Here is a 27,992-nt window from a genome sequence, read left to right as displayed (position 1 = left end):
GGAGGAGGAGGAGGAGGAGAAGGGGTGGCAGGGGAAGGGGGAGGGAGGTGAGATGGGAGGGAAAGGATTCTCTATAGTTCTTCTAATTCAGGACTATACAATTACAGTCGGGTTCTGCTCTCATGCCTCCAGTAGAACTAATTACATTATCCATAAGTACGAAGGTAACATAAAACTACTGGTCCTCCTAAATGACAATAACTAAAAGAAGCTCGTTGTACAACGACAGGGAAACACAATGTCCTTTGTAACAAGTAAATACTAAAATAAACCCAAACCAAAGCCCCCAAAATTTACCCTTTTATTCTTCTTTTTTTTTTTTCCAGTGGTGTTTTTTTTTTCTCTCTTTTCTTCCTTTTTTTTTTCCTCCTTTTATTTTTTTCACCTTTTTTTTCCTCCTTTTTTTTTTCCACCTTTTTTTTTCCACCTTTTTTTTTTCTCCTTTTTTTTTTCACCATTTTTTTCCACCTTTTTTTTTTTTTCGACCTTTTTTTTCCCACCTTTTTTTTTCCACCTTTTTTTTTCTCCTTTTTTTTTTCACCTTTTTTTTTCCCCACCTTTTTTTTTCCCCCCCTTTTTAATTTCCCTCGTATAAATACATAATATTGGGGATAAATAACACCCCCCCCAACAACAACAACAACAACAAAAAAGTTCATAATAAAACCAAAAGCAAAAGAAAAAATAACAATAATAATAATAATAACAATAAAAAATAAAGGGGGAAAAAAAGGGAACAAAATATTTTAAACTGGCTTATAACCAATAAATATATCTGAATGTTCACCAGAACACACACCAACTGAAGGACCTTTTTGACTGAGCTGGACAAAAAGCCCTTCAAAGTTGGGTTTGTTTTCATTCTTTTTCATACCCTTTATATGTAAACTCTAAGTGCAACAAAGATGTCCAGGCGAGGAAGCATTGGCAGAGGGGAGAGAGCGCTTCGCTTCTGCTTCCGTCGGAGGACATTCCATGTGTTCAAAGATACCCTGTTTTCACGTAAGGTCAAGAGAAGAGGAGGAGGAAAGAAGCGTGTAGGACTTCCAAGTCTTTTCAAGATTGCTTCGCTGTCAAGGAACCCTAAGGGAAACCACCCCCAAAAACGACGACAAAACAAACCAAAGCACCCCAAAAACCCCCAGCAGCCCGGCGCTGTCGGAGGGAGGTTTCGTCTCCTCGGAGGTGAAGATGGGGAAATAGCCAAACCTGTCAACGTTTTCTTCCTCTCTTTGGGCTGCTGTTAGTGTTGGGAGGGTTTAGACATTCTTTTGACATTTCAAACCCTTTTTGGTTGTGTCTTCCCCAACCCTTTTGCAATTCTCATCCTAATTTCTTCAACTGGTGTTCCTTTGGAGAGGAGGTGCAGGGTCTGGAGGGGAAGAGTGTGAATCCCAAGCGTTGGCAGGGGTGTATATTTGCAGTTTACTCGTGGGGTTGGTGGGGAGTTTGTTCAGTGAAACTCCTCTGAAGGCTGGAAAGGGAAGCTCCAGATTCTTCTTGGGAAGGAGTTGGAGAGGAGGGTGGTTTGCTCGTGAACCTCTTTTGATTGCATATATAGGTACAGGTTCAAGTTAGGTAGATGGAGAGGCACCAACTGTCAAGACTTGGCTGGTTGACTCTTCTCCTTCCCAGTGTCCCAAGAGTTAGCAGTGATGATCTGTACTTCGTTTGGAAATGAAGGATGTTGCTGCTTAAAATCTGCTGTTTTCCCACACAACTACCCCAAACCCGTTTCAGAAGCATTTGTGTTGAAACATGGGAAGTATTATCTCTTCAGAGAGAGAGAGAGAGCTGCTGTTGGCAGCAGATACTGAAATGGTTGGAAACTGTGCCTAAGAACCCCCAAAAACACTAACAGCAAGCACAACGCCCTGGTAGCAATCACCCTGACAAAGAAAGAAAGGAAGAAAACTGCTCAACACAAATGTTCCTGAAGCCCATCCTGCCCTCTTCCCTTCTCCCAGGCCCCATGGTTGGGGGTCCTATCCGCTTCACCTGAGCCTGCCCCTGCTCCTTATCACAGGTGGGTCAGCTTGGGAGCCTCTTGGATTCTGCCCTGAGAAGAAGCGTGGTGCGTGGAAAGGTCTGTGTAGGTGGGGTGGGTCTCACACGGTCCGTGGTGCTGGCTTGGGGGCATCTGAGGAGGCCCATTGTAGTCCATGTTGGCAGCCTGGTGGTGTGGCAGATGATTGAGGCCATAAAGGGATGGGCCAGAGGTGGGCATAGAATCCACATAGTTACCTCCAACATAGACGGGGCTGCCCTGCATGGTGGGAGTCCCGTAGGCCACCCCATTCCCTTGTAAGACGTGGGGGTCGTACTCGGGGGCGGTGTTGGCGTATTTCTGTTGGGAAGGGCAGCCTTTGATGGGGTTTTGGTAGTTAGTTGACATGGCATAGGCATTTTGGTGGGGTTTGTTGAAGGAAGGCGGTGAGGGGGCGTCATAGTTACTGCTCATGGTGTGCAAGGCGTTCATAAATCCAGCCGAGGATTGCATGGGCTGGGGGGGGCTGCCGGTGGGAGAAGGCCCTCCAGAAGAAGACCCCATGCCTTTCGACTTCTGATCTTTCTTGTATTTCATCCTCCTGTTCTGAAACCAGATCTTGATCTGCCTCTCGCTGAGGTTCAGCAGGTTGGCCATCTCCACCCGCCGGGGTCTACACAGGTAGCGGTTGAAGTGGAATTCCTTCTCCAGCTCCACCAGCTGAGCACTGGTGTAGGCTGTTCGGGCTCTCTTGGAGGCCGAGGAGCCTGGAGGGCTTTTCTCACCACTGCAGGTTTCTGCTGGCCACGAAATGAAATGAAAGATAATTACTTACATGCAGAAATTGAATGCATCGTTTCTTAATAAATCCTGGAACAGGCACATGGGCTCGACCCCAGGCCCCCCCCCCCACCCCCACCCTCCCCTTTTCCCTCACCCCTTCACATTAGCCTGCACTCCATAATCATGTCATTTATTAAGAGTTCTGTTCTCCAAAGCTGCCCCTGCTTTATGAAAATTTGATCATGTCATGGAGAAAAGGATTCCAGGGCCATTTATTTAGGAGTCAATTATTTCCAACAGATAATTTGGAGAAAATAATATTTGGCAGGGGTTGGGGGGGAGAGGGGGAAGGGACAGGGAACCACTGCAAAGCCAATTAACACCAACACCAGGTCAGCACGGGGAGGTGTTTTGTTCCTGGCTCTTGCGTTGGTGCAGCACGAACATTCCTGTGTGCACTGCTCAGTACCTACCTTTTGGTGAGATAAACACAAACTATAAACAGATAAATTACAGCAGTGTGGAGGCAGGTGGGTGTGCCACAGAGTTTGCATGAACCTATTGGACAGAACAGTGACATTTCCACACTGCTTTTCTTTCCTGGCCACGTTAGAGGGATGTGCACAGCAGGACATAGATTTGTTTGTGAACATGCCCTCTGTGTGCACACCCCCACCCCAAGCACCATGCTTATGGCTGTGCCTGGAGGTGAGAAGACTCAGGGAATCATAGAATCATAGAATCATAGTGTCATAGAATCATAAAACCATAGAATCATAGACTCAGAATCATAGAATCATAAAAGCATTGAATCAGAATCATTAAATCAGAATCACAGAACCATGGAATCACAGAACCATGGAATCACAGAACCATGGAATCACAGAACCATGGAATCACAGAACCATAGGATGACAGAAGTACACAGTTGTTTTGCTGGGAAGAAGACCTCTTAAGATCATCAAGTCCAACCCTCAACCCAACACCACCATGCCCACTAAACCATGTTTAAAGAGAGAACAAGGGCTCTGCTCCAGCCTTGCTGCCCTGAGTGATGGATGCATGTCTTCATGTCTCTGTGCACACAAACTCCTGCTTATTATTTTCCCTGTGGTGGTGTGGATGTGCTTAAAATAAACCAAAAATAACCCAAATGTGTTCAGCCAGTGTTATGGGATGGGCCAAAGCTTGCACAGCCTGGCCAGGGCATGAGGGTTCATAGATTCATAGAATGGTTTGGGTTGGAAGGGACCTTGAAGAGGGTCTAGTTCCACCCCCCCTGCCATGGGCAGGGACACCTTCCTCTAGCCCAGGTTGCTCAAGGCCTCATTCCACCTGACTTCGCACAGCTCCAGGGAGAGGGCATCAACAACCTGCCTGGGCTGCTCCAGAGTCTCCTCACCCTCACTGCAAAGAATTTCTTTCTAACATCCAGCCTAAATCTCCCCTCCTCAAGCAGGGGTGGCAATCTCGGGGGTTATGCCTACCACCTGGATCCTTTCTGGACCCTCTCCCTTTTCCCCCCCTCCCTCCCAACAAGACCACTCTGAGCAGTGACTCCGTTACCTTGCTGTTGGGGAAGGGGTTGGGTTACAAAAGCAGAGCAGTGTACCTGTGCTGGGGGAGCTGTTTTTCTGTTTGGAGTTCTGCCTCGATTCTTTCATCCAGGGGAAAATCTGCTTGGTGAGACTGGCGTTTGCACTGAGGTTGGCTTTGCTGGGGACAGTTTTACTGCTTCCCGACTGGTTATTGCTGTTGCTACTGGCGCTGTTGGTGGCGGGGTTTGGGGGTGGTGAGACTGGGGGAGGTGGATGGTGCTCCTGGGGCAAACTTGGACGCATGCAGCTCCCATTCAGGTCTTTACTTTTTGCGTGCGGGGTTGTGTTGCCAAGAGACTGGAGGGAGCAGGCGGACCTCTGGTAGTCGTTCTCCACGTGGGAAGCCGTCTGGAAGGGCTGCTGGGGACCCTCGTAGCCAAACCCGTTGGCGCTCCCGTAGGAGTAACCCCCAAAGAGCGTGGAGCTGTCGTAGTAAGTCGTCTTCTGCATCTCTGGGACTCCCCAAAAGGATTTTTCCGGCTACCAGGGTCTTGACACCCCTATGGCAGAACATTGGCACCCCAAGGCCACGTGACAGGCCGTTTCCAGCTGTCTATTGGAAGCTGACCTGAAAGGTTAGGAGAAAACACACAATAATAGTACCCAGCCTATGAATCCATCTTGGAGCCTGAAAGGCCTATGACATGAATAGGGTCCCGCAGAACAGGGTGAACAGATGCTTGGAGCAGATTTCATCCTGCGTGCAGCTGAAGAAGGCTCAGCAAATGTTACAGTGCAAAAGCTGATTTGGAGGGGATGGGTGGGTGGGGAGGGGGTGTTAGCTGTTTGGGGTTTTTTTTTCCTGGTTGGTTTGGTGGTGGGTGGGTTGGCTGGTTGGTTATTTGCACCTTTTTATTCCTTAGAGGACAGCAGCCAGGAAGTCTAAGCGCACACATGCTCTATCAGCACACGTGGTTTCATCAGCACGCAGCTACTGACTTCTGTATTTAGCTATTACACATCAGTGCACCCCCAGATCACCCCCATAGATGTGTATGAGCACCTAGATGTGTCAGGCACAGGCACAGGGGTGCAGATAACGCAGAGAATTAACCTAAACAGAAGAATACAGAGCAGATAATTGCCAGCTACAAGCATGAAAGGAATCAGAGCCTTGCTTTCTTACCCCTGACCTCCTCACACCACCCTTTCACAGGCAGGAAAACCAGCAAGGCATTATGCCACCAGAAATGAAGGTTCTGCCCAGTTTCTTGGAAAGGTCTCTGTCCAAATTATTTGGGGCTTTTAGTTTGAAAACAGCAAATCTTTTACCCAGGTAACAGTGTCCTGGCACAATCAGCTCTATTTGCTGTTGGCACAGGGACTCCCCCAGCACCTTTGGAATTCAGCTGGACATGTATTTTAAGCAGATTTAAAGCAATGGCTTCAGCAATGTGCTTGCTTTGGGCTGTTTGTTGGTGTCTCTCTCTCTCTCTTTCTAGCAGCACAGGTTGTAGTTAGCAAACATCCCCCCCTGCACTGCTTTGTACTCCTCAGGCCCCAGTCTGCAACTACCACTGGCAAAAATGTGATTCCAAACCCAGTTTAGTTGCTGGTGTGGGGGTTTGGTTTGGTTTGGTTTGGTTTGGTTTGGTTTGGTTTGATTTGGGTGGGGTTTTTTTCCCCCTTAGAAAACAAACACCTCAGCAGGCCATTTGCTCTTAACTTTCTACCCCTGTGATTTTTCATCCTTCCTCTTTCCTTCAAGCCAAGCTCCAAAACCCTCAAAATCTCACTCCAGAGCCTCAAATCACAAAATAAAACCTTACTTTTTTTCTTCTTCTTCTTCTTTTTAATTTTCCCTCTGGCCTTTGTATTTTTTCTTTATTTATTTTTATTTCTCTTCATCTTTTCCTTTTTCTTTCTATTTTTATTTCTCTTTCTCTCTCCCCTTTTATTTTTTTCTCTAATTCATTCTTTTCTCTTTTCCTTCTCTTTTCCCTTTCCCTTCTCTTTCCCTTTCCCTTCTCTTTCCCTTTCCCTTCTCTTTCCTTTTTCCTTCTCTTTTCCTCTTCCTTCTCTTTTCCTCTTCCTTCTCTTTTCCTCTTCCTTCTCTTTTCCTCTTCCTTCTCTTTTCCTCTTTCACTTTTCCTTTCCCTTTCACTTCCCCTCCTCTTTCTCTCTTTTTCTCTCCTCTTTCTCTTTTCTCAAAGCATAAACTTCCTCCACCAGAAAAACAGAGCAGAAATACCCCCTGAAACAGCAAAGCCACCTTGCCCTAAAAATAATCTGCAGGTTATTTCTGTAAGGGCCCATCTTGCACCTCACAGATATTAAAAAGGTCAAGCTCTGAGCTCTCTGCAGCTCCGAGTTTGCAAGGAGCCACTCTGCATTCTGCTTTGGAATTGATAGCCCTCGTGTATTTAATTGTCTCTCTTGTATATTTCATTTTATCTGGGCTCTTTCACTCCCTTAAAATAAAATAAAACAAACTCACTGCAGATAAAGTCCAACACGATATTTCCAAGGGATGGAGGGGGGAGGAGGGAGGGGTGGTGTAACAGAAGCCACAACTCAACGATAAATAACATCTTGGGGCTTTTTTTTCCCTCTCCTCCCCCCCCCCCCTTCCCTGACTGCTGTGTTCTGTCATGTCACATGAAACCAGCCCTAGACACTATGCTCACGAAGGGACTGCTTGGCTTTTATTTTGGTGATGATTTTTTGTTGCTTCTTAAGAGCGATTAAATCCTTTCTGCCTTCTCCCCCCAGTCTGTATCGTATCTTCCACGGAGATGCATTATTGTCTTCCAGCCGGGGTGATATCCTGGCTGGGAGTTGGGATGGGTTGGGGATTTTTTTTTTTTTGGTAGCCTCATTTGGGTTTCCTCACCGTGATAAATATGTCTTATTAAAAAGTAGACTCCACTACCCGAGCTGTGAATTAATTAGCAAGCAGCAGCGCCTTCATTATGAATAGCTTCCCTGCAAATATCTGCGAGGGGCAGAGGTGGGAATTTCTCCAAGGCCTTTCTGTCTGCCACAGGGAGGGGGAAAAAAAAAAAAACACAAAACCACACCAAAACAAAATAATTCACACACACACACCCCCCCAAAAAAAAATCACAACAAACCAAACCCGAGCCCAGCACCGAGGTGAGAGGCTCGGCTGGAGCAGCTAGCTAAAAATAACAGCGATGAGGCTTTGGTTTGGGGTCGGGGTGGGTTTTTTTTTTCGGTTGGGTTGGGTTTGGTTTGGGGTTGTTGTTTTGGGTTTTTTTCTCTCTCTCTTGCTGTTGTTTAAACGGCCATAAAGATAAATTTACAACCCTCCTCTCCCAAATGCTCGCCGGCTTGTGGCTTCCACAGAAGGTTTTGCTTTGTACCTCATCTCTCAGCGCCTCACAAATGCTGCTCATTTATCTTCGCCCAGGACGGCCGCGATCCTAATTATTTACTCCAAGGAATTGTTTAACCCCCCACACCCCCCCCCACACACACACCCAGAAGAAGAAGAAAAAAAGAGAGAGAGGGAGGAAAAAAAAAATCCGAGGCAGAATAATAAATATTCGATTATCTCCTGTTCCAATTAAACTCGGGAAGGATCGGCTTGCTTTTACTTCTCCTTCTGTTTTTTCCCCCCCCCCTTTTCGGGAGGGGAGGGTTTTGGTTGGGGTTTGTTTTTTTCTTTCCCATCCCGTTCCAAGTTTCACTTTGCAAGGAGCGGTAACATTTAAACCACAAACTCTTTGCCCGCTGCAACTTCGGAGGGCGAGGATTTAGGCAGGTTGAAACGAAAAGCCCTCCTCCAAAAATAATAATTATAATCATCATGATAATATAAATAATAAATAAATCCAGGAGAAAGTGAGAAGAAGGGGGTGGGGGGGGAATTAAAAAGAAGGCGGGAGGGGGGAGGGAGGTAAGAGGAGAGGGGGGAAAAAATAATAATGATCAAACAGTCGAGGGGGGAAAAAAAATAAGGAATGTAAGGCAAAGGGATTCTGCTGCAAAGCCATCCCCTCCATGTTGGAAATCCTAAATTCCCGACCTGAGTGTGTTTATGAAGAAGAGCAGTTCCTTTCCCCTCCCCCTGCCCCCCCTCCCAAGGTAGATTTCCCACCACCAGCCAAACCGGGCAGAGCCCCGCTTTTCATTTAAATCGTTATTAATAATAAATATTCTAAACCTGCCCTTAACAATAGGTCGGCCGCTGAAGGAAAGAGCTCAAACCCCGGCCGCTGCCTTTGCGGTGGGCTCTGCCTGCAACATCAGAGACACATTCCTAAAATTTCCCTTTTTCCCTCCCCCCACAAGCCAGCTTCACCCCAACCAGAACTCCCCAGTTGTAACACGAAGAAAGAAAAGTAAGGGGGGGGTGGGGGGGGGGGGGAGAGAGAGAGAGAGAAAAAAAAGGGCCCTGGGTGAGGGCTGCAAAAGAGTCTCTGCGTGGAAGGAAGCTTAAAGCTTGTGAACTCTTCTTGAACCGAGATTGGAGTCATATGGTCATAAATCATTGGGACATATACTCCGCCATTCACAAAGTGATAGCCTATTTGAGTCCGGCTTACCTTAGTCTCTGACGAGCCAAGCACAGGCAGACATAATATATTTTCACATCCAGCATCCACGCAATCAATAAGCAAGGAATGATTCCAACACCCCCCCCACCCCACCCCCCCGCGCTCAGCTCCAACCCCCTCCTTCCTTTAAAAACGTTCAAGGAATCAACGCCAGGCGAAAAATCCAGCATATGCGTATCTATAGGTGTGTATACATATATATATATTTTAAAAGATAATAAAAAAAGCCAAAACAGAGCGGGGGGAGGGGGTTCAGCCAGTGGAGCTTTCGGTTACGGCAGCTCAGATTGTCTTTCTGCCTCCGTTTAGGAAGAGAGAAGAGGAGAAGGGGGGGCAAAAAAAAAATCCAACCCCGACAACCAACAACAAGGGAGGGAAAAAAAAAAGAATCGAGATGCTTTCCAGCTTCCGAGATGTGCAGAGCGGGGGGGGGTGTGGAAAAAAAAAGCCACGAAGGCTTTAAGTGGCCAAACCTTGAGATTCTGGTTGCCCTCTAGCCTGGTAGGCGCTGCTCAGTGATAACAATGGCCTCTGCTTTAGCACGGCAAAGGGGAAGAAGGGAAAGGAGAAGGGAGGAAAAAAAAAAAAGAAAGAAAGAAAAGCTGAACACAACACCCCCCCCCACCCCCCCCCTCCTCCTCTTCCCCTCTTTTAACTATGCAATGCTTGGCTGGGATGAAAATAATAACGAAAAGAATCCAGCCTAAGGAGGGGAGTTGGGGGGGTGTGGGGGGGGGGGGAGAAATGGGTGAGGTAAAGAGAGGATGGCGGGGTGATGGGGGAGCGGGGCGGCGGGGGTGGGGGGGGGTGGGGGGTAGGGAGGGTAGGGGAAGAGAAAAAAAGCCGAGGGGATGTTTAAAACTACAGATTTGGGTTAGGATTGTCGGGCGAAATGAGCCTCCCAAACAGCGTCACTAGTGAAAAATTATGCTAATTGCAGCCGCGGTGGACAGAGGCCTAGGCAGAGAGATGGCAAAGCTTTTGCCTTTGATTCACGTGTTTAACAATTAGGTGTCAATTTATGCTAATAAACCGTTTCAACATAGTCATAGTGTGGCCCCCCCACACACACTCCCTCCTCTCCCCTTTCCGCGCCGGCCAGCGCCGCTCTTTCAATAGCTGCAGCTCTGCCTTCCCCCCCCCCAACTCCAATCCTCTCCGCCCCAAACCCTTCGGCCGCGTTTGGCTCCTTGCAAAGCGCACACCCCCACCCCCACCCCCCCACCCCATATCAAACTCACTTGGTTTTTTCGGGGTGGGGGTGGGGGGAGCCCCTGAGATTTGCAAAAATGGAGGAGAGCAGGGGCAGGAATCTCTCGCGTTGCAACTCCGCAGCCCCGCGGAACTTCGGAATAAAGTTGGAGCGTCCCAACCTCTGGGGGCTCCTGGGGATCCCCCTCGCCCCCCGCTGAAGGCTAGACGTAGATTTGAGGGGGTGGGGGTGTTAAATCACCCCCGGGGGAGGCTAAAGCAGCGAGGTGATGGATAATAAAGCTGATTATTACTATTATTGCTGTTATTAATAACGCCGTTGGCACGGTGCAAGGCGCTGCTCTGTCGCCTCTGAGATTTACGCCTCTTCCCTCGGCTCCCATCCCGGTTACTGGGAATTGAAACTAGCCAAGACATTGTGGTGGTGTTTTTTTAGAGGGGGGGGAAAGTCGGTGACGAGTGGGAGGAAGGCAGGGCAAGGAGGAATTTAGGTGTCTGCACTTTTTTTTGTGTGTGGGTGAGTCAAGTGCTACTTTTGTTTCCCAACCCGATTCTCTTCCCTCCTGGCAGTCCTCCTCTCGCCCCTTTGGGTGAAGTGCTGACGGGGGGGAATTTGCTTTTTGGCAGAGCAAGGAAAAGAGGGATCACAAAAACTCTGCAGACTTCTCTGGGAAGGTATGAGCCGTCGGGGGGCAGAGGGCTTTGTCACCCCTTTTCTTTTTCTGCCTGTGTGTGCACCTTTTAGGCTGATAACTCTGGCAAGAGAAGGGAGCGTGTCCCAGCAAACATCTGACTTTGGAGAGGACTCACTCTGAGTTGGACAGCCAAGATTTTCCAGTTAATGGATAAAATTATGGTGGTTCCAGCTATTGTTGTGTCTGCAGCCTTCAGATCCCAGACGGGAGGGTCTCAACGAGGGGACACCGTTATGGAGATCTTTTGGGGGGAGAGTTGTTTTCCCTCCCATCCGACTTTTTACCCAACATAAATCTCCTGCTACAAGATGCTTCCTATTTTTGGAGCCCCGGCGTGGAAATTCCAGGGAAGGAAAAGAGGAAAAAGAGCAGTGGAGTATTCAAGACTTCTTTAAAGGTGAAGCACTCTTACAGGGTGGTGAATATGGATCTCCAGTGCCCTATTTGGAGGACCCAGGCAATCAGAAGCACCTCGGATTCTGCAAGGAACTCCTTTGAAGTGCAACAATTTTGGTTTAACCTTCACTAACAACTGACCCAACACAAAAAAAAGGGAGAACACCCCAACCCTGTTAAGAAGGTCGTTGCACGTTTATATGTTGAACTCCTGTAAGTAGGTGGGGTTGGTTTTTTTTCAGGTCCCCTGCGTGTTGATGTCTTTGGGTTGCAGCTTTTCCTCTTCCCTTTTATTTTGTTTCTTATTTTCTTTTTTTTTTTTTTCCCCCGCCTTTCTCCTTTAAAAATGTAACTCCCTGGCCACGAAATCAGCAGCAAATGTTGCGATCTGAGCGGGTTTCCCCCTTCAAAGGGAGCACAGGAAATATCTTCCTTTTAAAACACTCCCTCGGAGTTAACGGCCATAAATCACCGAAGTTTAAAGACAAGCCAGTAGCAAAATGAAAATACTCAGCTGAGATCCAGGGCGGCCGCCTTTGGGGGTGGGTGGAGGGGGGGGAGGGAGGAAAAAAAAAAAGAAGGAAAGAAGTCATGTTGGGTGACTTCGGCGAAGGAATGGCTCCCGAGTGGGATTACAGAGGGAGAACACGGAGACGCATGCAGACACAGACAGGGGGCCCAGGTAGGACATTCATCCCAAACTCACCAGTTCTCGGATGTCTGGTCCAGCAAACCCGAGGCAGCGCTGGATTTGGAGAAACGAGAAGAGCTGAGAAGGGGAAAAGGAAAACAAAAAAAAAGGGGGGATGGGGGTGGGGAGAGGAAAAAAAAAAAAGAAGTATGAAACTTGGGTTAGAAAAACGTGGCCAAAGGGATTCATGATAGGAAGAAACCTTTGGGTGGGCAATGGGGAGAAGATGGAATCAAATGAACAAAAGCCCCCCCCACCCCACCCCAGCATTTCCTCTGAGATCACCTCCCATCCGAGCCACCGCAGCATTTCCAGGGCCTGCATCGTCTCCATCCCCATCGATAACTCGATATTCGCATCGCAGGCGGTGGATCCCAAGTTTATTTCCCTGGCTTTGATGCAATTCCCTCTCTCCCGGACTTTTCCTCCCACCTTCTCTTGTGGAAATCCCTTCCCATGCCTCACCCCGCCTCGGCGAGGGAAACACTTCGTGTTAGGGATGGGGACCGTGGGTGTTTTGCCCACGGCTGGCGGTGAACCCGAACGTAATTTACATTCTCTAGATATCGGGAGTTTGGGGTTAAATTCTGGTGTTAATTTCAGAGTTAATACGCTTAGGAAATTAAATGCATGCAGCTGATTGTCTCGGGGCTCAACTACAGGAGAACAGGAGGGAAAAGACGAGGCCGGCTTCCTAAAAGACAGGCAAGAAGCATCAAATCTGCCGAATATGTGCTTGTTATTCATTCCTGTTTCTCCAACGTGGTCCCCACGAAAAGAGGAGGGGGACACGCACACACACACACACACACACACACGACACTGAGCTGCTTTGTGGCAGACGAGGACCCCGCTCAGCCAGCAGCGATTTGCCATCAGAATTAACGGTATGGAGCCGTAAACATTTTTAAAGCCACGCCGAGATTTATCACCGCAGCTTTGGCACGGAGGGCCGGGCGCAGGGAGAAAAGAAGGGGGAAGAGAGAAAAAGCAATCTCATTTAGAATTATTTTCGTTTGGGGAAACATTCAGTCGCTTTAATAATCCTGTTTCCGTTCTGTATGTTGATGTTATTAATCTCAAATAAAAATGTTCCCCTCACACCCTTGCTCTGCTTGTGACAACATCCCCGAGTCCATAAATCACCCGCGGATGCTTCGTGACCTTCTCGAGTCGGGGCCTATCGCTGTATTTTTTATTAGTATTATTATTACATGAGCGCACAGTTTAATACACAGCCCTGGCAATATTCCACTTACATCACAGCCGTCCTCCTCCTTCCTCCCCCTTCCGCCCCCTCCACCCCCCACTTTAACTGGGTTTCAGCTCCTTCTGTAGAGCACACACAGAGATATGTAAAAAGGAGGAGGGAAAACGAAAAAAGAGAGAGAGAGAGAGGAGAGAGAGGGGGAAAAAAAGGAAAGAAGGGGGGGATAAACCACCCTTTCTATACTGAGAGCTGCCTGAACGCCAGCCAGTTCCTCCTCCCACGCCAGGCCTGGGAAGGAAAGGGAGAAGTGGGTGGTGGGGGGAAAAAATTAAGAGGGGAAAAATCGCCGGCATTTGGAGTGGATGAAGAAGGGAGGAGGGGAAAAGAGAAACAAACAAGCAAAAAAAAAGAAGCTGGCGTTAAAAAAGGCTCCAGCACGGAGGGGAGGGGGGCTGTGTTTGGTTTTGCTTTGTTTTTCCATTTATTCCTTCGTAGAACAAACTAAGGAGGGATGGAGAGAGAAGTACTCCCCCTCCCCATGGTCTTTGTTTTTCATTTGCGGTTTTTTTGCCTCTCTGTTTGGGATTTGTTGGGGATTTTTTGCATTCATTTTCCAATGGAGGCGGTGCCGGTCCAGCCCGGCCCTGCTCCTTCCGCACCCCCCTCTCCGGGGTAGTACCCACCGCCTCCTCCCATGGGGCTGCTCTCCCTCCCTTAGTTCATTTTTTTCTCTAAAAAAGAAAGATTTGGGGGTTTCCCACTCCGCAACCAGTATGCCCGAGGGAGGGAGGAGAGAGCTGTGAGAAGGAAGAGAGAATTATGGAGGCTCCAGGACCTTCTGAAACCCCAAACAGAAGCCAGCTCGGATAAGAAATCAAAATGAAACTGAGTGAGCAGTGGGTTTGCCTTGAGAGATTAGACCTTTTTCTCCCCCTGACCTTTGCTTAGAAGAGCAATAACTCACCAGGTTAATGATCAATCAGCGGAAGTGCTTTGGAATTATCTTTAAAAAAGAAAAATAAAAAGCCCGACCCAACCCAAAACAACAACCGGGCGGATACACAACCCCCCAGCCCTGACCCCAGTAGCACCCCCTCTTCTATGGGTCCTCCCATCGCCAACAGCCTCTCCTCAACCCCTGGGTGAGGTGTAAGGTGCTGGTGGGTTTTGGGGGGGGACAGAGAGAGTGCGTGGGGGGTGACACGAAGAGGCAGTTTGCGATACCAGCCCGTTACCAGTAGCTATTTTGGGAGCAGCTCAACAGAGATGGGCTGGGAATCACCTTCCCTACTTTTCTCCCCCCCACACCCCCCCCCACGCCCTTAACCACCACCACCACCACCTCCCCTTTCCACCCCTCCTCTTCCAAATGCCAAAATAATAGCTTGAATTATGCGCTCACGTGACTGGGACACGTCAACCTTTTGCCCATTTTGTACAGAATTAGGAACTGGTTAGGCTCTCCCCCTCCTCCAGTCCCACCAGTTCCCCCATCAGCAAACTCCTCGAACTTCTCTGGCAGGCGATGCCTCCCGCTCCCCCGAGCCGCAGCCGAGGTTTGCTCTGGTGTGGGTTTTTTGGGGGGCCCTTCTGGGCTGCTTTTGCTTTCTGTTTATTTTCTTTACGTTTCCTTGTTAATCTTTTCACCCCAAAGCGAAAGAAGCAACCAAACCCTAAGGAGGGACGCGACCGCAGCAGCCTCCGCTCCCAAAGCCTCAGCGGTCAAGAAACGTCGGAAAAGAAGGGGGAAAAATAAGGGGGTTGGGAGGCGGGGGAAAGGGAGAGAGGCTCTTTTGCCTTCCCAGCAGTGGGGCAGCGCCCTGAAGCACGGGGAATGGGCTCCTAGTCCCACCAGGAGCTGCGCCCAGACAGCCTCCGCTGGCCCTGGCACCGAGGACATGGCTCCTGCGCTCACATCCAGGCTCCTGGTTTCTTCCCACTTTAACCCCTACCCTCCTCCTCCTCAGAGGGGAAAAAAAAAAAAAAACAAGGAGAAAAACAAACAAAAAAAGAGGTGGGGTGGGGTAAAAAAGTATGATTCAAAGTTTTTCTCCCACTGTCTTTCCTTCTCCTCCCGGAGGACCGTGCGCCCATGTTAGCAGTGTGGCAGGTTCTGTGAGAAAAAGGAGGAGTTTGGGTTTTTTTTTCAGTGATACTCGCCTGATTCCTGGACTCGGCCGCTGCTGGAGGACGAGCTGGGCATGGGGGAGAAGGAACCTGAGAGAAGAAACGATTCCATTTTACCTGCTTCCTTCTGAGGGTTCCTAAAAACTAACACTTTATGAGGAGGGAGCCTCAAGAGAAGGGAGAGAGAAGTGGTGTCGAGGAATTTCTCTATTCCTCTGTTTTTCGGGATGTTTACACCGAGTATTCATGGTTTGTAGGGAATCGTGTGGATCCCACATCCCACAGGAGGACTCCTACGTCCTCCCCGCACCCCGCAAACACCCCGCACAACCCTCAGGCCACTGCCCTGCGCTAAAAAATCCTCGATTACTGTAAGGGTAATCGCTCTGTCAACTCATCACCATATCAAAGGGCTCTCAGCCATCCCGAGCTCTTAGTTAATTTTTAATCCGGAGGAAAAGCTGTGGGAACAGCGATGCTGAACGCAGAAGAGGACACGAAGACGGAAACGGGGTGGGGGGTTAAACCCTATTTCTATTTTTAACACGATGCTGGCCGAGCCGGGTTGCACTTCCCCGCGACACGCGTGGGTTTTCCCCCCAAATATCCCATCCCTACGCCCACCAAACCCCTGGGTACAGGGGACAACCCACCTAGAGGAATAAATCGAAGAAACCAAACTATTCCGGGCTTCAGCACCTCAAAAATAAAAGCCTCATCTCGGCGCTCCTGGATTTCTACAGAGGATCTGAGCCCTCAGATCCACCACCCCACCCCACCCCCATTTAAACCTGGGATCAGCTTCCCCACGCTGGAAAAAAAACAGTCGATGCTTTAGGGAGGGTGGGAGAAATGAAAGCTAGAAGGCTGGAAGAATACCTCCCCCCCTCAAATCTCCTGTCCCAAAAGAGCGGAGAGCAGGAGCACCGCCGCCACCCTATAGATCTCCACGGTTACATCTCAGAAAGTCTCCATTAATATCAATTTACTTCAATGAAAACTTTTGGTTCTTCATGAAGTTGATGATTTATGATAAAATCAATTAAATTACGGCCACTTAGGGCCTGCGGTTTCTTCTCAGATTTCATTCGCCAACAGATCAAGAGCTTGGTAAAAGAGCGGGGGGGGGCAGAGAAATCAGGTTTAGCTGGAGGCGAGTAAAGATAATTCTCAAGCTGAGGAAATTTAATGCAAAGCAATTTTCAGCGCACACACACACACACAAAAAAAAAGGTCGAAAAAAGACCCAACAAACCTCCCAACCCAGACGTTTGTTCATCCCAGCTCCTGCTCTCTGCCAATATACCGGTTTGCCTCGGGAAATATTAGACACCGAGTCAAAACTTTCCCGGTTTCACAATATATGAGGACATTTTTAGAGCTGGCAGCTTGTCCTTTGAGTTATTATCTCTCTCTGAAGGGAAAGGAACCAAAGAGAGCGCAGAGAAGGTAGAAGAGAAGCAGAGCAACTTCGCAGGTTGAATTCGATTTGTCGGTGGGGGTTTTTAATCCTCCATACAAAGGATTTCCCTGCCTCGCTCTTCAAAGTGTTCGAGGGGTGGGGGGGGTGGGAGATGAGGAGGGAGAATTCTCTTTTTTAGAGCCAGAAATTAATAGCACAAGTCCATAGAAAATATTTCATCCACTATTCCCACGTGGAATCTGACCCTTTCCCGTTCAATCCTTCCCACCCCCCCAAAAAAAAAGGCGTTTCTGAGAGAAATTACCCATTTTCGAGGCTATTACCCACCCCCACTCCCCCCAAACCCAAACAAAACTTGAACCTCTTTAAACCACCCCCCACCCACCCCCCACCCCCAGTATTTCCCGGCTCGGACTCTCCCAACATCCCGCGGCTTTTACAACCGAATATTTTAACCCCAGTCTTACCCATTTTGGTCAAACGCAGTGGACAGCTAAAAGGCAAAGCAGCTCAAGCAACCAGATGTTTGTTAGTCACATCTGGCCACTACAGCCAGACTTGGGGAGGGAAAACTCGCTGCGGGCATAGACAGAGCTTGGGAAATCTTTTCCTTTTTTCTTTTTTCTCTCTCTCTCTCTCTCTCTTTCTTTTTTAAGAAGCCCTCGTAATTAGGGTCTGCCTCAAGTAAACAAAACAACTTCGTAGGGCCATAAATCACCCTCACATACATTCTTCAGTTTAACACCCCGCTTTTCCAACGGGCTTTTGTAGTTTCTTTTTTCAAACGAAAGAGAGAGAGAGAGAGAGAGAGAGAGAGGGGGAGAGAGGTGCTAAACCTTGAACAAATGCATCCCGGACAAACATCGCTGGGGAAAAGAAGCAGTTCTGGGTCAGTCTCGAATCTGGACCTTGCAAAATCATATTTTTGGGGGGAGGGAGGAGAGGGAAGGGCTCCTCTTCATCTTCGCCGAGGCATCAGTCTTAATTTGTTACCGGGAGAGAAAAGTCAGCTACAGCTCAGGGTGAGCGGTGGAGAAGCCTGTCAGAGGGTTTTTTGGAGCAATTAATTATATCTCCCAGAGCCGGAGCTGAGGAAGGAGGAAAAGCAGAGCTGCAGCATTGGTTTTATTTATTTGTTTTAACTTCTTACCTGTGAGACTGGCCGACCCAAGGCTCGGAGAAGAAGGAACCGGATCGGGGTGATGGCGAGGAGCAGGCAAATTAAAGGAGAAGAAACTACTTTATTGCACCCCGGCGGATCTTGCTGACAGCTTTCTCGGCCGGTTTGGATTTTTTTTCCCCCCTCAAAGATCCTTTTTTTTGTTTGGTTGGTTTTTGACTCTCTCGATTCCAACTTGAAGTGGAGAAAAAGATAAACTTTCCCAAAACACCTTAAAGCATCGCAAGGATGAGACCCCCTCCCCCGATACCGAGGGGAGGGGGGTGAGATTGGGGGGGGGGGGGGTGGGTTGGAGAAGGGGAGGATTGCACGAAAGTTTCTCTTTCAAAACAAACGCAAAAAGAAAAGCAAAACCAAACCAAAACCCACCCCCCCCTCCCCCCCCCCACCCCACTCCCAAATCCTCGGTATCTGTCTGGAAAGCTGTTTCTCTTTATAAAGACTTAAAAATGTTGCAAGACTGTTCTAATACTGAGTGACAAGGGGTGCTGGAGAGAAGGGAACCAAATGGATTCTGGTTTTTCAGAGCCACTAGGAATTGGCCAGCCTTCAATGTCAGGATTCAAAATTGATTCCATATGTCTCGGCCGGGGAAAGGGGGAAAAAATGAAGAAAACAGAGAAAGAAGGAAAGAGAGAAAGAAATGGTGTGTGTGGGGGGAATAAAAGTTATGCGAAGCCCAGCGGGTTTCTTACTTTCTTTCGCCCTACCGACCCTTCCTCAGCAGCCCCTGCCATTAAATCCTGCCCTTTTTTTAGGGAGTATTGTGGTCTCTGAAGTCTGAAGCAGAGAGAAGGAGAGGTACCAGTAGCAACAACCCAGATCCTGGAGGTTATTTTTAGACTGGTTTTTGCTGGAGCTGACCTCAGCACGGGGAGAGGAAACATGGATCTTGGATGCTGGTGAAAGGGAGAAGCGTGCCATGGCACGGTTCCTGCTCCCAAAAAAACGGGAGGAGAGGCGAGAGAGAACCCTCCCCACCCCCACATAACACCCACCCATCCCGAAACGGGCAGCGTCGAGCGGCTGGAACTGGAACTGGGCGACGGGCTCGCAAGCTCCGGGGACCAGCCGTGGTATCGGAGCAGTGGGAGAAGGGCTTGGCGGGGTGGTGGTGGCTGGTCCCTCTCCCCCTGTTCCCCACCCCCAGCCCAGAGGCTTTGGATCACCGTTCCCCATTGATTTCCGCGGGACTTGCTTCGGGAGAATTTGACCCGAAGTTTTTCAGGCTTCTTCCCTGACCTCTAGATACCGCTGCCAATAAAACTCTGATATATTTCCCATTGAGCTGGACATCAAAAGGAGACGAAATAGCGACCGGGAGGGGTAGTGGTGGTGGTGTTCTGCTTAACCCCTCCCCTCATATCTACTCTAAGCAAAAAAAACCCAAAAGTAGTCAAATCTGCACCATCGCCTCTGATTTACAGTTTTCCTTTTCAAGCGGGATGCTAACGTGCAGGGAAGTGTTGAAATGTGGTCGCTGCCTTTTATTTCTTTCCTCTCCCTCCTCCCAACACACACACAGAGGAAAAAAAAAAAAGGAGAACACATCAAAGTAAAACGTCACGGTTCCCAAACTTTTCCCTGTTTAACCGGGCTCTTCCCTTTTGTCTCGTCTGTCTGTGACTCCCATTTTAAACAGGAGAATGAAGCGGCTGAACTCGCTCCCAGCCCTCCCCAAGCCACTCCTCAGGCCTCGGATTTAGGGTGATGCTGGGTATGCTTTTGGGGTGATGCTGGGTTTGCTTTGGCCTGAGCCTCTTCTCTTGAACTGCCCGGGGGTGATTCTGGGGAGCTGGGCAACGTGAAACCCCTTTTCAAGGGAAAACAGTGCCGAAAAGGGAGGGTGGGGTGGGGAGAAAGATGCCAACGCGTCCGCTCCGCGCCTAAGCCACAGGTTTCTGAGTGATCCTCCTTCATCGCTCCGCTCCCTGTTCTCCAAGCTTCGCAGCCCTCGCCCTCCGCGATGCTTTGATCTTAAATAACTCTCCTCTACCGCCTGCAATAAATTATGAATTAAGGTGCTGTTGACTCATATTTACAGCGTTAATAGCTTCCTCCGCGGAAAAGAAAAAAAAAATGAGAGAGAGAGGGGGGTGGAAATAAAAAGGCATTCGGGAAAGGCCGGCAGAGAGGGAAGGGAGGGAAATTTCTTTGGGGATGAGATGAGATAAACAGGGATTGGCAGCGCTGCTAGCCCAGGAGCTTCTTGAGGAGATGACAGGCAAGGAGAAAGGCACCGAAATTAAAGCAACAGCCTTTCCTCCAGCTCATTGGCACCAAAATTCTAAAGCCCAAAAGCTGGTTTCTAGAGAAAAAAACAAACAAACAAACAAAATCCCACCTCCATTTCAGCGAGCTAATAAAGAAATGCAGCTTGAATATGGTAAGGAATTACTCGCTCGTTGTTTTTCAGTCGGTCTGGGAGAGGACTGAAGTTGTTGGGTTGGGAGAGGCGGTGGCGGGGATGCGCGGAGGATGCGCGGAGGATGCGCGGGGCAAAGGCTTTTGCTCCAGGTTTCTCTGCCCGAAACTAAACCCTTTCCCTGGGATCCCTGTTAACCGCAGAGAAGGGAAATATGGGGGGTTAGGGAGGATAGGGGGAGGGGTGGGGCAGAGCGCTGAGGATCCGAGTCATAAACAAGGACTAGGGTGGGGGTAACAGAGAAGTAATGATGGTAACGGGTGGCCCTCCCAGCCCGGATCCCCCACGGAGGGACATTTTGCATCACCCAAGTCCCGTTTTTGTCCTGCACCCCTTCCACAGCCCCCGGCCAGGGACGGAGTAGGATGGGGAGAGCTCTGCTTCCACCGCCCGGCCCTGCTCTCAGTTTGGGTCTGGAGTCCCCTTCCGAGTCTGTGTCCTATTCTGGATCTGGGGTCTCCTCCCTAATCTGTGTTTTGTCCTGGATCTGAGATCCCCTCCAATGTTGGAGGCTCTTCTCAAGAGGTTTGGGGTCCTGTCTCTGTTATGGGGTGCTGTCTCTGGATCTCGTAATGGTGGCAGGGAGCCATTATCCAGGATCTGAGCTTCTGTGCTGACATTGAGTTCTTTAAATGGGGTCTGGGGCTTTTATCCAGGGTCATATTTGGGGTCTGGAGACCCACCCCGGGTCCAGTCTCCCCTCCCTAGCCGGGAAGGGGGTGTCCTGGGGTAGGAGCTGTGTCCCCAGCATGAAGGCTGGACCAGAGCGACCCGGCAGCCCTCGGCCACCCCATCTCCTCCTGACATCTGATTATTAAAGGACACTCGCACAAAGACGTCTGGACCGGGGATAAATAAAGCCCTAGTATTGATTTAGAGGGGACTGCCGCCCAGGGAGGGGGCTGCGGGGTGGTAGCTTCCCCACACCGAGCCAACTTCCCCCCTACCAAGGGCCAATTTCTCACGCTCAACATCGCAAATCGACAGGGGAAAAACAAAACAAACCAAAACAAAACCCGCAACAAAATAAACCAAAAATACCACCGAATAAAATAAAGGGAAGGAAGGGGGGGAAAGAGGGGAGGGGAGGTCTGCATCCTTTTGAAACCGCCAACTTAAATTAATATGGGGCTTGACAGAGAAGGATGCTGTATTTCTGGCTCAGTCACCGTCCCTGGATCTCCCTTAATATTTAATGAAAGTCGCTGAGTTGCTCTAATTTTACTACATAAAGGTTTACTCTGTCAGACAGAGTTAAATATCCGCGCTAGGGTGGGGTGAGCTGGGGCTGGCGAGCAGAGAGGGGAGGGAAAAAAAAGGAAAGTGGGAAAAAGCCGGGAATTCTCATCCCAGAATCCGGGTGCGAACATTTAATCTTTGCTCCTGTTGTCAGTTTTATTGACTCCTCTCATGTTGGAGCTTGTAAAATATTTAAAAACGCCATCTCCCACTTCCTCCTTCCCTTTCAACACTCCCGGCTAGGACCAATTTGGTCCAGTTTGGAGATGGGAGGGAAAGGGCAGCGCCTGACCTCCCTTGTTCTCCGCGGAGTATTCGCTCTCCGCGCTGGCAGTGAAACAGGTATCGGTCTCCTTTCTTTGGGGCACGCAGCTCGTCCCCAAAGCTTCATCTTCGTTCCCTAACCTCTGTGTCTTGGATGAGATTTCCCTGCTAGAGCTCAGCTGCGTTCTACAGAGGAATCACTACAAAGGTTAACAGCTGCCGGCCAGGTTCTGCTGCTATTTAAGGCTAATTTTAGTGTTATTTCTCCTCGGAGCTCATTTGTTTTTAAAACTGAGATATAACAGGCCCGGCTCCTAAAAAACACTCCTTAGAGCACCGTCTCCAACTTTCATCATCAGAAGCTCTCTCCATCCATCACCTCCTCAGCCTTTTGAGATTCGGGCGCTTTAGCAACCAAAAAAAAAGAAACTCACAAAGTTTATCCTCCCGCTAGAAAAGCAGAGTGAAGCATCCGCAATGAATTTATTCCCCTTTCTGTCAGTGCTTGTAGGAGCGAAGGGGTCTGCCGGGGTCCCCCGGCAGCGCCCCAGTTCCCACAGATCCCTATTGTTCTGCTTTTGATGGGCGAATTCCCTTCCCTGCGCGGGACCGGAGTGAGCCTCTCTCAGAGGCAGCTACTTTGCAGCTTTCCTGCTGCAATCCATTATTTTTATTATTATTATTATTATTAATTATTTGCATGTTGAGTCTCGTTCTTGTGTTTGGTTTAAAATGAAGCACCTCCAGAAATCTCTTTGCTCTTGCTAGAGCAACCTGTGCCCGCTCTCCGGTGAGGAATCCAGTCGAAGACTGGGGAGAGGAGGGAGCTGGGGAGTAAATGAGTTATCGTTGATAAAGGGGATGCTGCAACGCAGGACTCCGAGCTGTAATTTTGCTATTAAGGTCGTGCTCTTTTCCTAGGTTTATATGCCAACGAGGCGTTCCCGCAATCCCAAATTTATACAAATCTCTCCTTAATTGGTAATCACAGATGCTGTAATTTAAGACCCCCAGCTACAGAGCTTTCATATTAGCTGCTGATCTATTACTGTAAATCGCCTGAAATAATCAACTCCAGGGAGTGGGGCAAAGAGAGAGAGAGAGAGAGAGAGAGATCCTCGCTCTAAAATATCATCGCTCGCACATCATTTTCACTCGAGAAATGATTTATCTTGGACACCACTATAAACAACACAACTCGCTCCCAAACACACACACAATGGCAGCCGCGCTGCTGCTGACATGTTTATTGTAATAAATCAAGAAAGGGGGAAGAGAGAAAAGGAGAGGGGGGAAAGGGAAAGAGGGAGGGGGGGGAAAAAAACAGAAAAGAAGGTTGCAAGGAGAGGAGGGAGAGGGAGAGAGAGGAATATTCCTAAAAATATCAATGAAATGCCTCGATGGGTATAAACACACATACCACCGGGTGAAGAGAAATGGGAGGAAATGAAGACGGCGATTTGTCACATTTTACGACAATAACATTAATAACAAACAATAAATTTACATGGACATACAGACACGCTCGGAATTGGGAAGCCCCTGCTACTTACAATAATCCAGCCCTCGGCGTGGCTTCGTGGTTCCTGAGAATTGTTTTATTGCAGACTCCTCTCCCTCTCTCCTCCTCTCCCCCTCTTTTCTCTCTCTCCCTCTCGCTCTTTCTCTCCCCCCTTCTTTTTTTTTTTCCTCTCTCTCTCTCTCTTTTTTTTTTTCCTCCTTCCTTTCCCTCAGCTATAGGCTTGTTTTTTAAAGGACAGTTGAATTTCACGTCAGACACAAGGAGACCATGTCTGCGATTTTCCTGACGAATACATATCTATTCTGCAACCTCTGCATTAATTATTTAATGAATCACGTGATGGGGAAGGGGGAAGGGGGTCTCTCAGTTTCATACTCAAAGGACCACTGTGACCTTCCACCGGAACAGGATTTTTTGTTAAAGAAGTTTCGAAGTGAACCAAGCTTTTTCTGGGTGGACAGAGATCACCCCCTCCCCAGGGCTGCCTGGCACGGCCGTGCCAACGTGGGGTGAGAGTGCGCTCAGGGCACCCACCTCTGAGCCTCTGCTCTAATAAAGGGCACGATCTGGGGTTTGTTTCTTCATCCTCTCTCCTGGCAGGAGCTGGGAGTATTTAAACCCTGCTTTGTGCGTTTCCTGCATGGAGCTGGGATCATTTTAACCCTGCTCTGAACCTTCCTTGGAGCACAAAGTGTTTAAACTCTGCTCCAAACCTTTCCTGGCTGGGAGCTGGGAGCATTTTAACCCTGCTCTAAACCTTTCCTGGAGCTGGAAATGTTTAAACCCTGCCCTAAACCTTCCCTTCCTGAAGCTGGGAGCATTTTGAACCCTGCTCTAAACCTTTTGAAGAGCTGAGAGCACTCAAACCCTGCTCTAAACCTACCCTGGGGTTTGGCTTTGCTGGACTTTGGCTCAGCTAAGCCACGCCGAGCTTCTTGTGTTGTGCGGGTTTTGGTGTGTTTTGTTTGGGTTATTTTGTTTTCCTCTCCTCACACCGAGATTTCTTTTCTTTCTTACGATCTTGTAGTGAATAGCACAACTGTTTCCCAGTCTAAACCAGCTGAGAATATTTTCACTCCTGTTTTTAGTCCTTTGCTTCACTTCCAGGCTTTTTCTTTCCCCCCTTTCCCTCGCTGCTGTTATTGTTTGGCCAGCCTTTATTGCATTAAAAAGAAATAAAATCAAAAATCAAATTTCCACTCTGAGGAAAGCTGCCAAGTACAAGGATCCTGGGAAGAAAAGAGAAAAGGGGGGGAAAAAAAGAGCAACAAAGGGGAGCGGCTGGGAAAGGCCGCGGAGCAGCCGCGGAGCAGCCGCGGAGCTGGCAGTCCTGGCACCGTGCTGGCAGAACCAACGCGGGGGGTGGAGGGAGAAGGGGGTGGGTCCCCACGGCCACGCGGGGAAACTGGCACCCGAGAAAAATGCCGAGAGTGAAGCATGAAAGCCTCAAGAGCATGTCCCAGAGACTCCACTTTCCCCAGTGCTGGGGTGGGGGACGGCACAATCCAGGGCAGAGCATCTCCTCCACCCCTACCCCACTCCAGCACCCCAGCACCGCTGAAAACCCACTGGGAACCCTCAGCTCCGCGGGTAAAGCCTGGAGGGAGCTCGAATTAAACATAAAAATGACTGCAAGCAGTCTAGAAGTGGGAGTTTCCCCCTCTAAACCGATCTGAGGGGAGATGAGGAGTGTCTGGGTTGGGCCCCCCCCAGCCAGAAAAGAGCCCAGCAGGGAAATGTTTCACAGGTAAAGCCTGTAGGGAGCTTCTGATTAAACATAAAAATCAGTAAAAGCAAAGCCTAAAAATGGGGTGTTCCCCATTTTAACACGACCCTAGAGGACTGGAGGGGAGGGGGCAGGAGGCTGTAGGCCCCCCACCTCCGGCCAGCAAGGAGTGAGCGGGGAAACGCTTCATTTTCAAAAGCCCTCGATTATTTCTGAATCGATTTTATCGAGTGAAAGTGGCTGTCGGAAGAGAGACGTTTGGTCAAGGTGTGGGAGGAAACCGGGGAAGGGTGTGGGGGGGGTAAAAAAATCCGATTAAAAAGGGACTCCTGTAGCTGGGAGGAGGGATCCCAGGAGGGAGGCAACTTTGGGAAAAGGTGGTGGTGCGGGAGGGGGTGGCGGTGGGATGTTTATTGGGGCAACTTCAGGTCAGTTCAGAAGCCGCGACTTTCACTTCGCACAACCCACCTCTATCTTGTTGTTTTTTTTTCCCCCTTAATCATAAAGAGAGGTGTCCCTGTGAATGAAGCCGGGGAAATAAATAAATCAAATTTGAAAGGGGGGAGAGGGGGGAAGAGAAAAAAGATAAAATAAAAGGCAGCGAGCAGCAAATGGGGCTGATTCCTTTTTTTTTTTCCCCCCTTTCTTTTTTTTCCCCCTGCACCTCCGTTGGCATTTTTTGGTTTGTTTCATGCAAAAGAAGGACCCGTTTTGGTTTGCGGATTTTTTTTTTCCTTTCTCTCTCTCTCTCTCTTTTTTTTTTAAAGCCCCCAGTTCAAAGGGTCGGAAACACGGCCATAAACCGCAGCTTCGCCCTCCGAGGTGCCGTGATCAAAGCCGGTTGCTTTCTAAAGAGAAAATGAACGTTTATATAGTGAGAAAGCGAGATTGATTTACGGATTTAAACACGCCGTTCTTATTGCGGATCATAAATCTGTCACCGGGGCTGAGAAACTCCCAAGCCGCTCGGACCGGCTTTAAAGCAACCCAGCGTTATACCGGGGGGCGGCACAACCCTCTCCTCTCCCGGCTGCCCGTACCAGCCAACCCCCCCTCCCCATCCCCACCACCTCATATCCATGAATCCATATATTCACATACATATATATTTAATCCCCCTCCCCTCTTTCTCTCTAACTACATCTCACTTGGGTTGTTACACGCGATTTTTCTGATTAAAAACCCCCTCTTTTGGGGTCCGATTTTTGGACCCAGACGTAACAAAAGGGTTCAGCAGCCCTTTGTTGGGGGGGGGGGCTCTAAGATGTGGGTCCCACTTCTGGGGTCCCAGGGAAAGGCCACCCTGGCCGATAGGGTGCTCCGCGCCTCTCCGCGCAGCTCCGCGCTGCAGCTGGGCACAGAAAGGCTTTTGAAAGAGCCGTGGGCAGGGGAGAAGTGGGAGGAGGTGCATGGGGGAGGGTAGAAGGGGGGGGGTGGTGAGGACGGAGAAGGACTCTCGGAAACAAAGGAATTTCTGAAAATAAGAAGCGAGATGAGATGTGGACGAGGGAAGAGGCGGCGGGTCCGGAGGGCTTCGGTCTATCGGTTTTTCCCCCGAATTATTTGTGTGAAGCCAAGAGCAGGCAGGCCGCTCTGCAGAGTCCAAACACGACAGAGTACCACACACACCTCCCTCCTTCTCTCCTTTCTTTTTTCTTTCCTACAAAGAAGCCAAAACCCCAAGCAAACACCGAGCTCTTGGGGAGGCAAATCAGAGAGGAAAACGTTTGTCGGGCCCAGGCTTGGAAAAAAGACAAACTAAACCGTGAGAAAAGCAGAAATAAACCCAAATCCAAATCTTTTCTCCAGTCCTTTCTTTTCCCCCACACCTTCTCCCGGTGCTGGTTCCTCGGGCAGGCCCGCGGCGAGGGCCGGGGTCGGCAGGACCCCGCACACGCAAAGTTTTGCTGAACTGCGGGTTGAGCGGTTGCCCAGCACAATGTCCAGCCTCGGAGAGGTCAAGGGGTTTGCGAGGTCAGTCCCCGGCTGCAATACACAGCTAATCGCCTAGAAAACGTGTCCTCTGCGTGAACTCTATCCCCTGATCCAGGCGTGCCAGAGCTGGATTTTGTCTCCCCAATTTTTAGCCCTTTTTTTTTCCTCAGTCACAATATCCCCACAACAATTCCCATGATGAGGGAGCAACCACCGCGAAGCACCGAGCACCTCCATGACACCCCCGTTCCTGGGACAAAGACACACACGGACCCCGCGGGATATCCTTAACCCGGGATAACCGCACCCGGGGATACCGATAATCGTGGAACAAAGACACCCCCAGGTCACCCGCACTCCTGATACTCTTGTCCCCTTCGGGACATTGCCAAGCCCTCTCCAAACCGGGCAAGGAGGATTTGCTCGGAAAATCAAAAGGCGGGTGGGGGAGGTGGGGGGGGAGGTGGGGGCGGGTGGGAGGGAGAAGGAAAACCAAAAAAGAAATCATTGCAGAAAATGACTCAAGAACTGTAACCCTAAAACCCCGCCACGGGAAGGACCCCTCAGCCTCTCCACCGCCCTGCCCGGGGTTCCCACACCAAAACACCGCAGGGCCAAGCCCCCACCCCCCCCTCCCCCCTCGCCCTCCCAAAGCCGCAAAGCCCCAAATCGAAGAGGAGGAAGAGGAGGAGAGAGAAAAGGAAAAGAAAAAGTCCTCTCGCCACAAGGAAGAACCCGCCCGCAAAGTTTCTCTACCCGCTCCCCTCGCCCACATCGGTCAAAATAAAACAAGCAAAACAGAAGGGAAAAGAAACAACAACAACAAAAAAACCCGCACTCAATTTCACGTGGTTTTTTTTTTTTTGCTTTCTGCCCTCTTTTTTTTAATCTCTTTCTTTCCCCCTTTTCGCCTTTTTTTTTCTTTCCTTTTCGCGTTCCCCTGAAAGGAGGCAATAAACCGATCAGAAATGCATGCCAAGAGAGCAGCTCTGTTACCTGGTTCGCTCCCACATCCTTTTTCCAACGCCCCAGAGTCGGCCCTCATGGTTTGGGTGG

General features: G+C 49.4%; 1 protein-coding gene across 9 annotated transcripts; it reads right to left on the bottom strand.

The window, feature by feature from the left end:
• Positions 1–21: 21 nt before the first annotated feature.
• HOXB3 (homeobox B3) lies at positions 22–27,992 on the bottom strand. 9 transcript variants are annotated; one of them, XM_068166370.1, is made up of 5 exons: positions 18,521–18,675; positions 17,796–17,999; positions 11,901–11,963; positions 4,383–4,936; positions 22–2,787 (listed from the first exon to the last, which is right to left on the bottom strand). In XM_068166370.1, the coding sequence occupies exons 4-5, from the start codon at positions 4,816–4,818 to the stop codon at positions 2,021–2,023; spliced, it is 1,203 nt and encodes a 400-aa protein (XP_068022471.1). In that variant the 5' UTR covers positions 4,819–4,936; positions 11,901–11,963; positions 17,796–17,999; positions 18,521–18,675; the 3' UTR covers positions 22–2,020. The 9 variants fall into 9 exon arrangements, 7 of the variants coding, with proteins under 7 accessions (XP_068022471.1, XP_068022478.1, XP_068022474.1 ...); XM_068166377.1 differs by having other exon boundaries at positions 22–2,784; positions 18,521–18,674; XM_068166373.1 differs by lacking the exons at positions 17,796–17,999; positions 18,521–18,675 and adding an exon at positions 27,933–27,992.

Source organism: Melanerpes formicivorus, unplaced genomic scaffold, assembly GCF_026170545.1.
Source record: "Melanerpes formicivorus ecotype bairdi unplaced genomic scaffold, bMelFor1.0.p_v2 SCAF_100, whole genome shotgun sequence".
Taxonomy (NCBI): Eukaryota; Metazoa; Chordata; class Aves; order Piciformes; family Picidae; genus Melanerpes; species Melanerpes formicivorus.
Note: the sequence above shows the minus strand (reverse complement) of the source record. Positions and strands in the feature narration are given on the sequence as shown.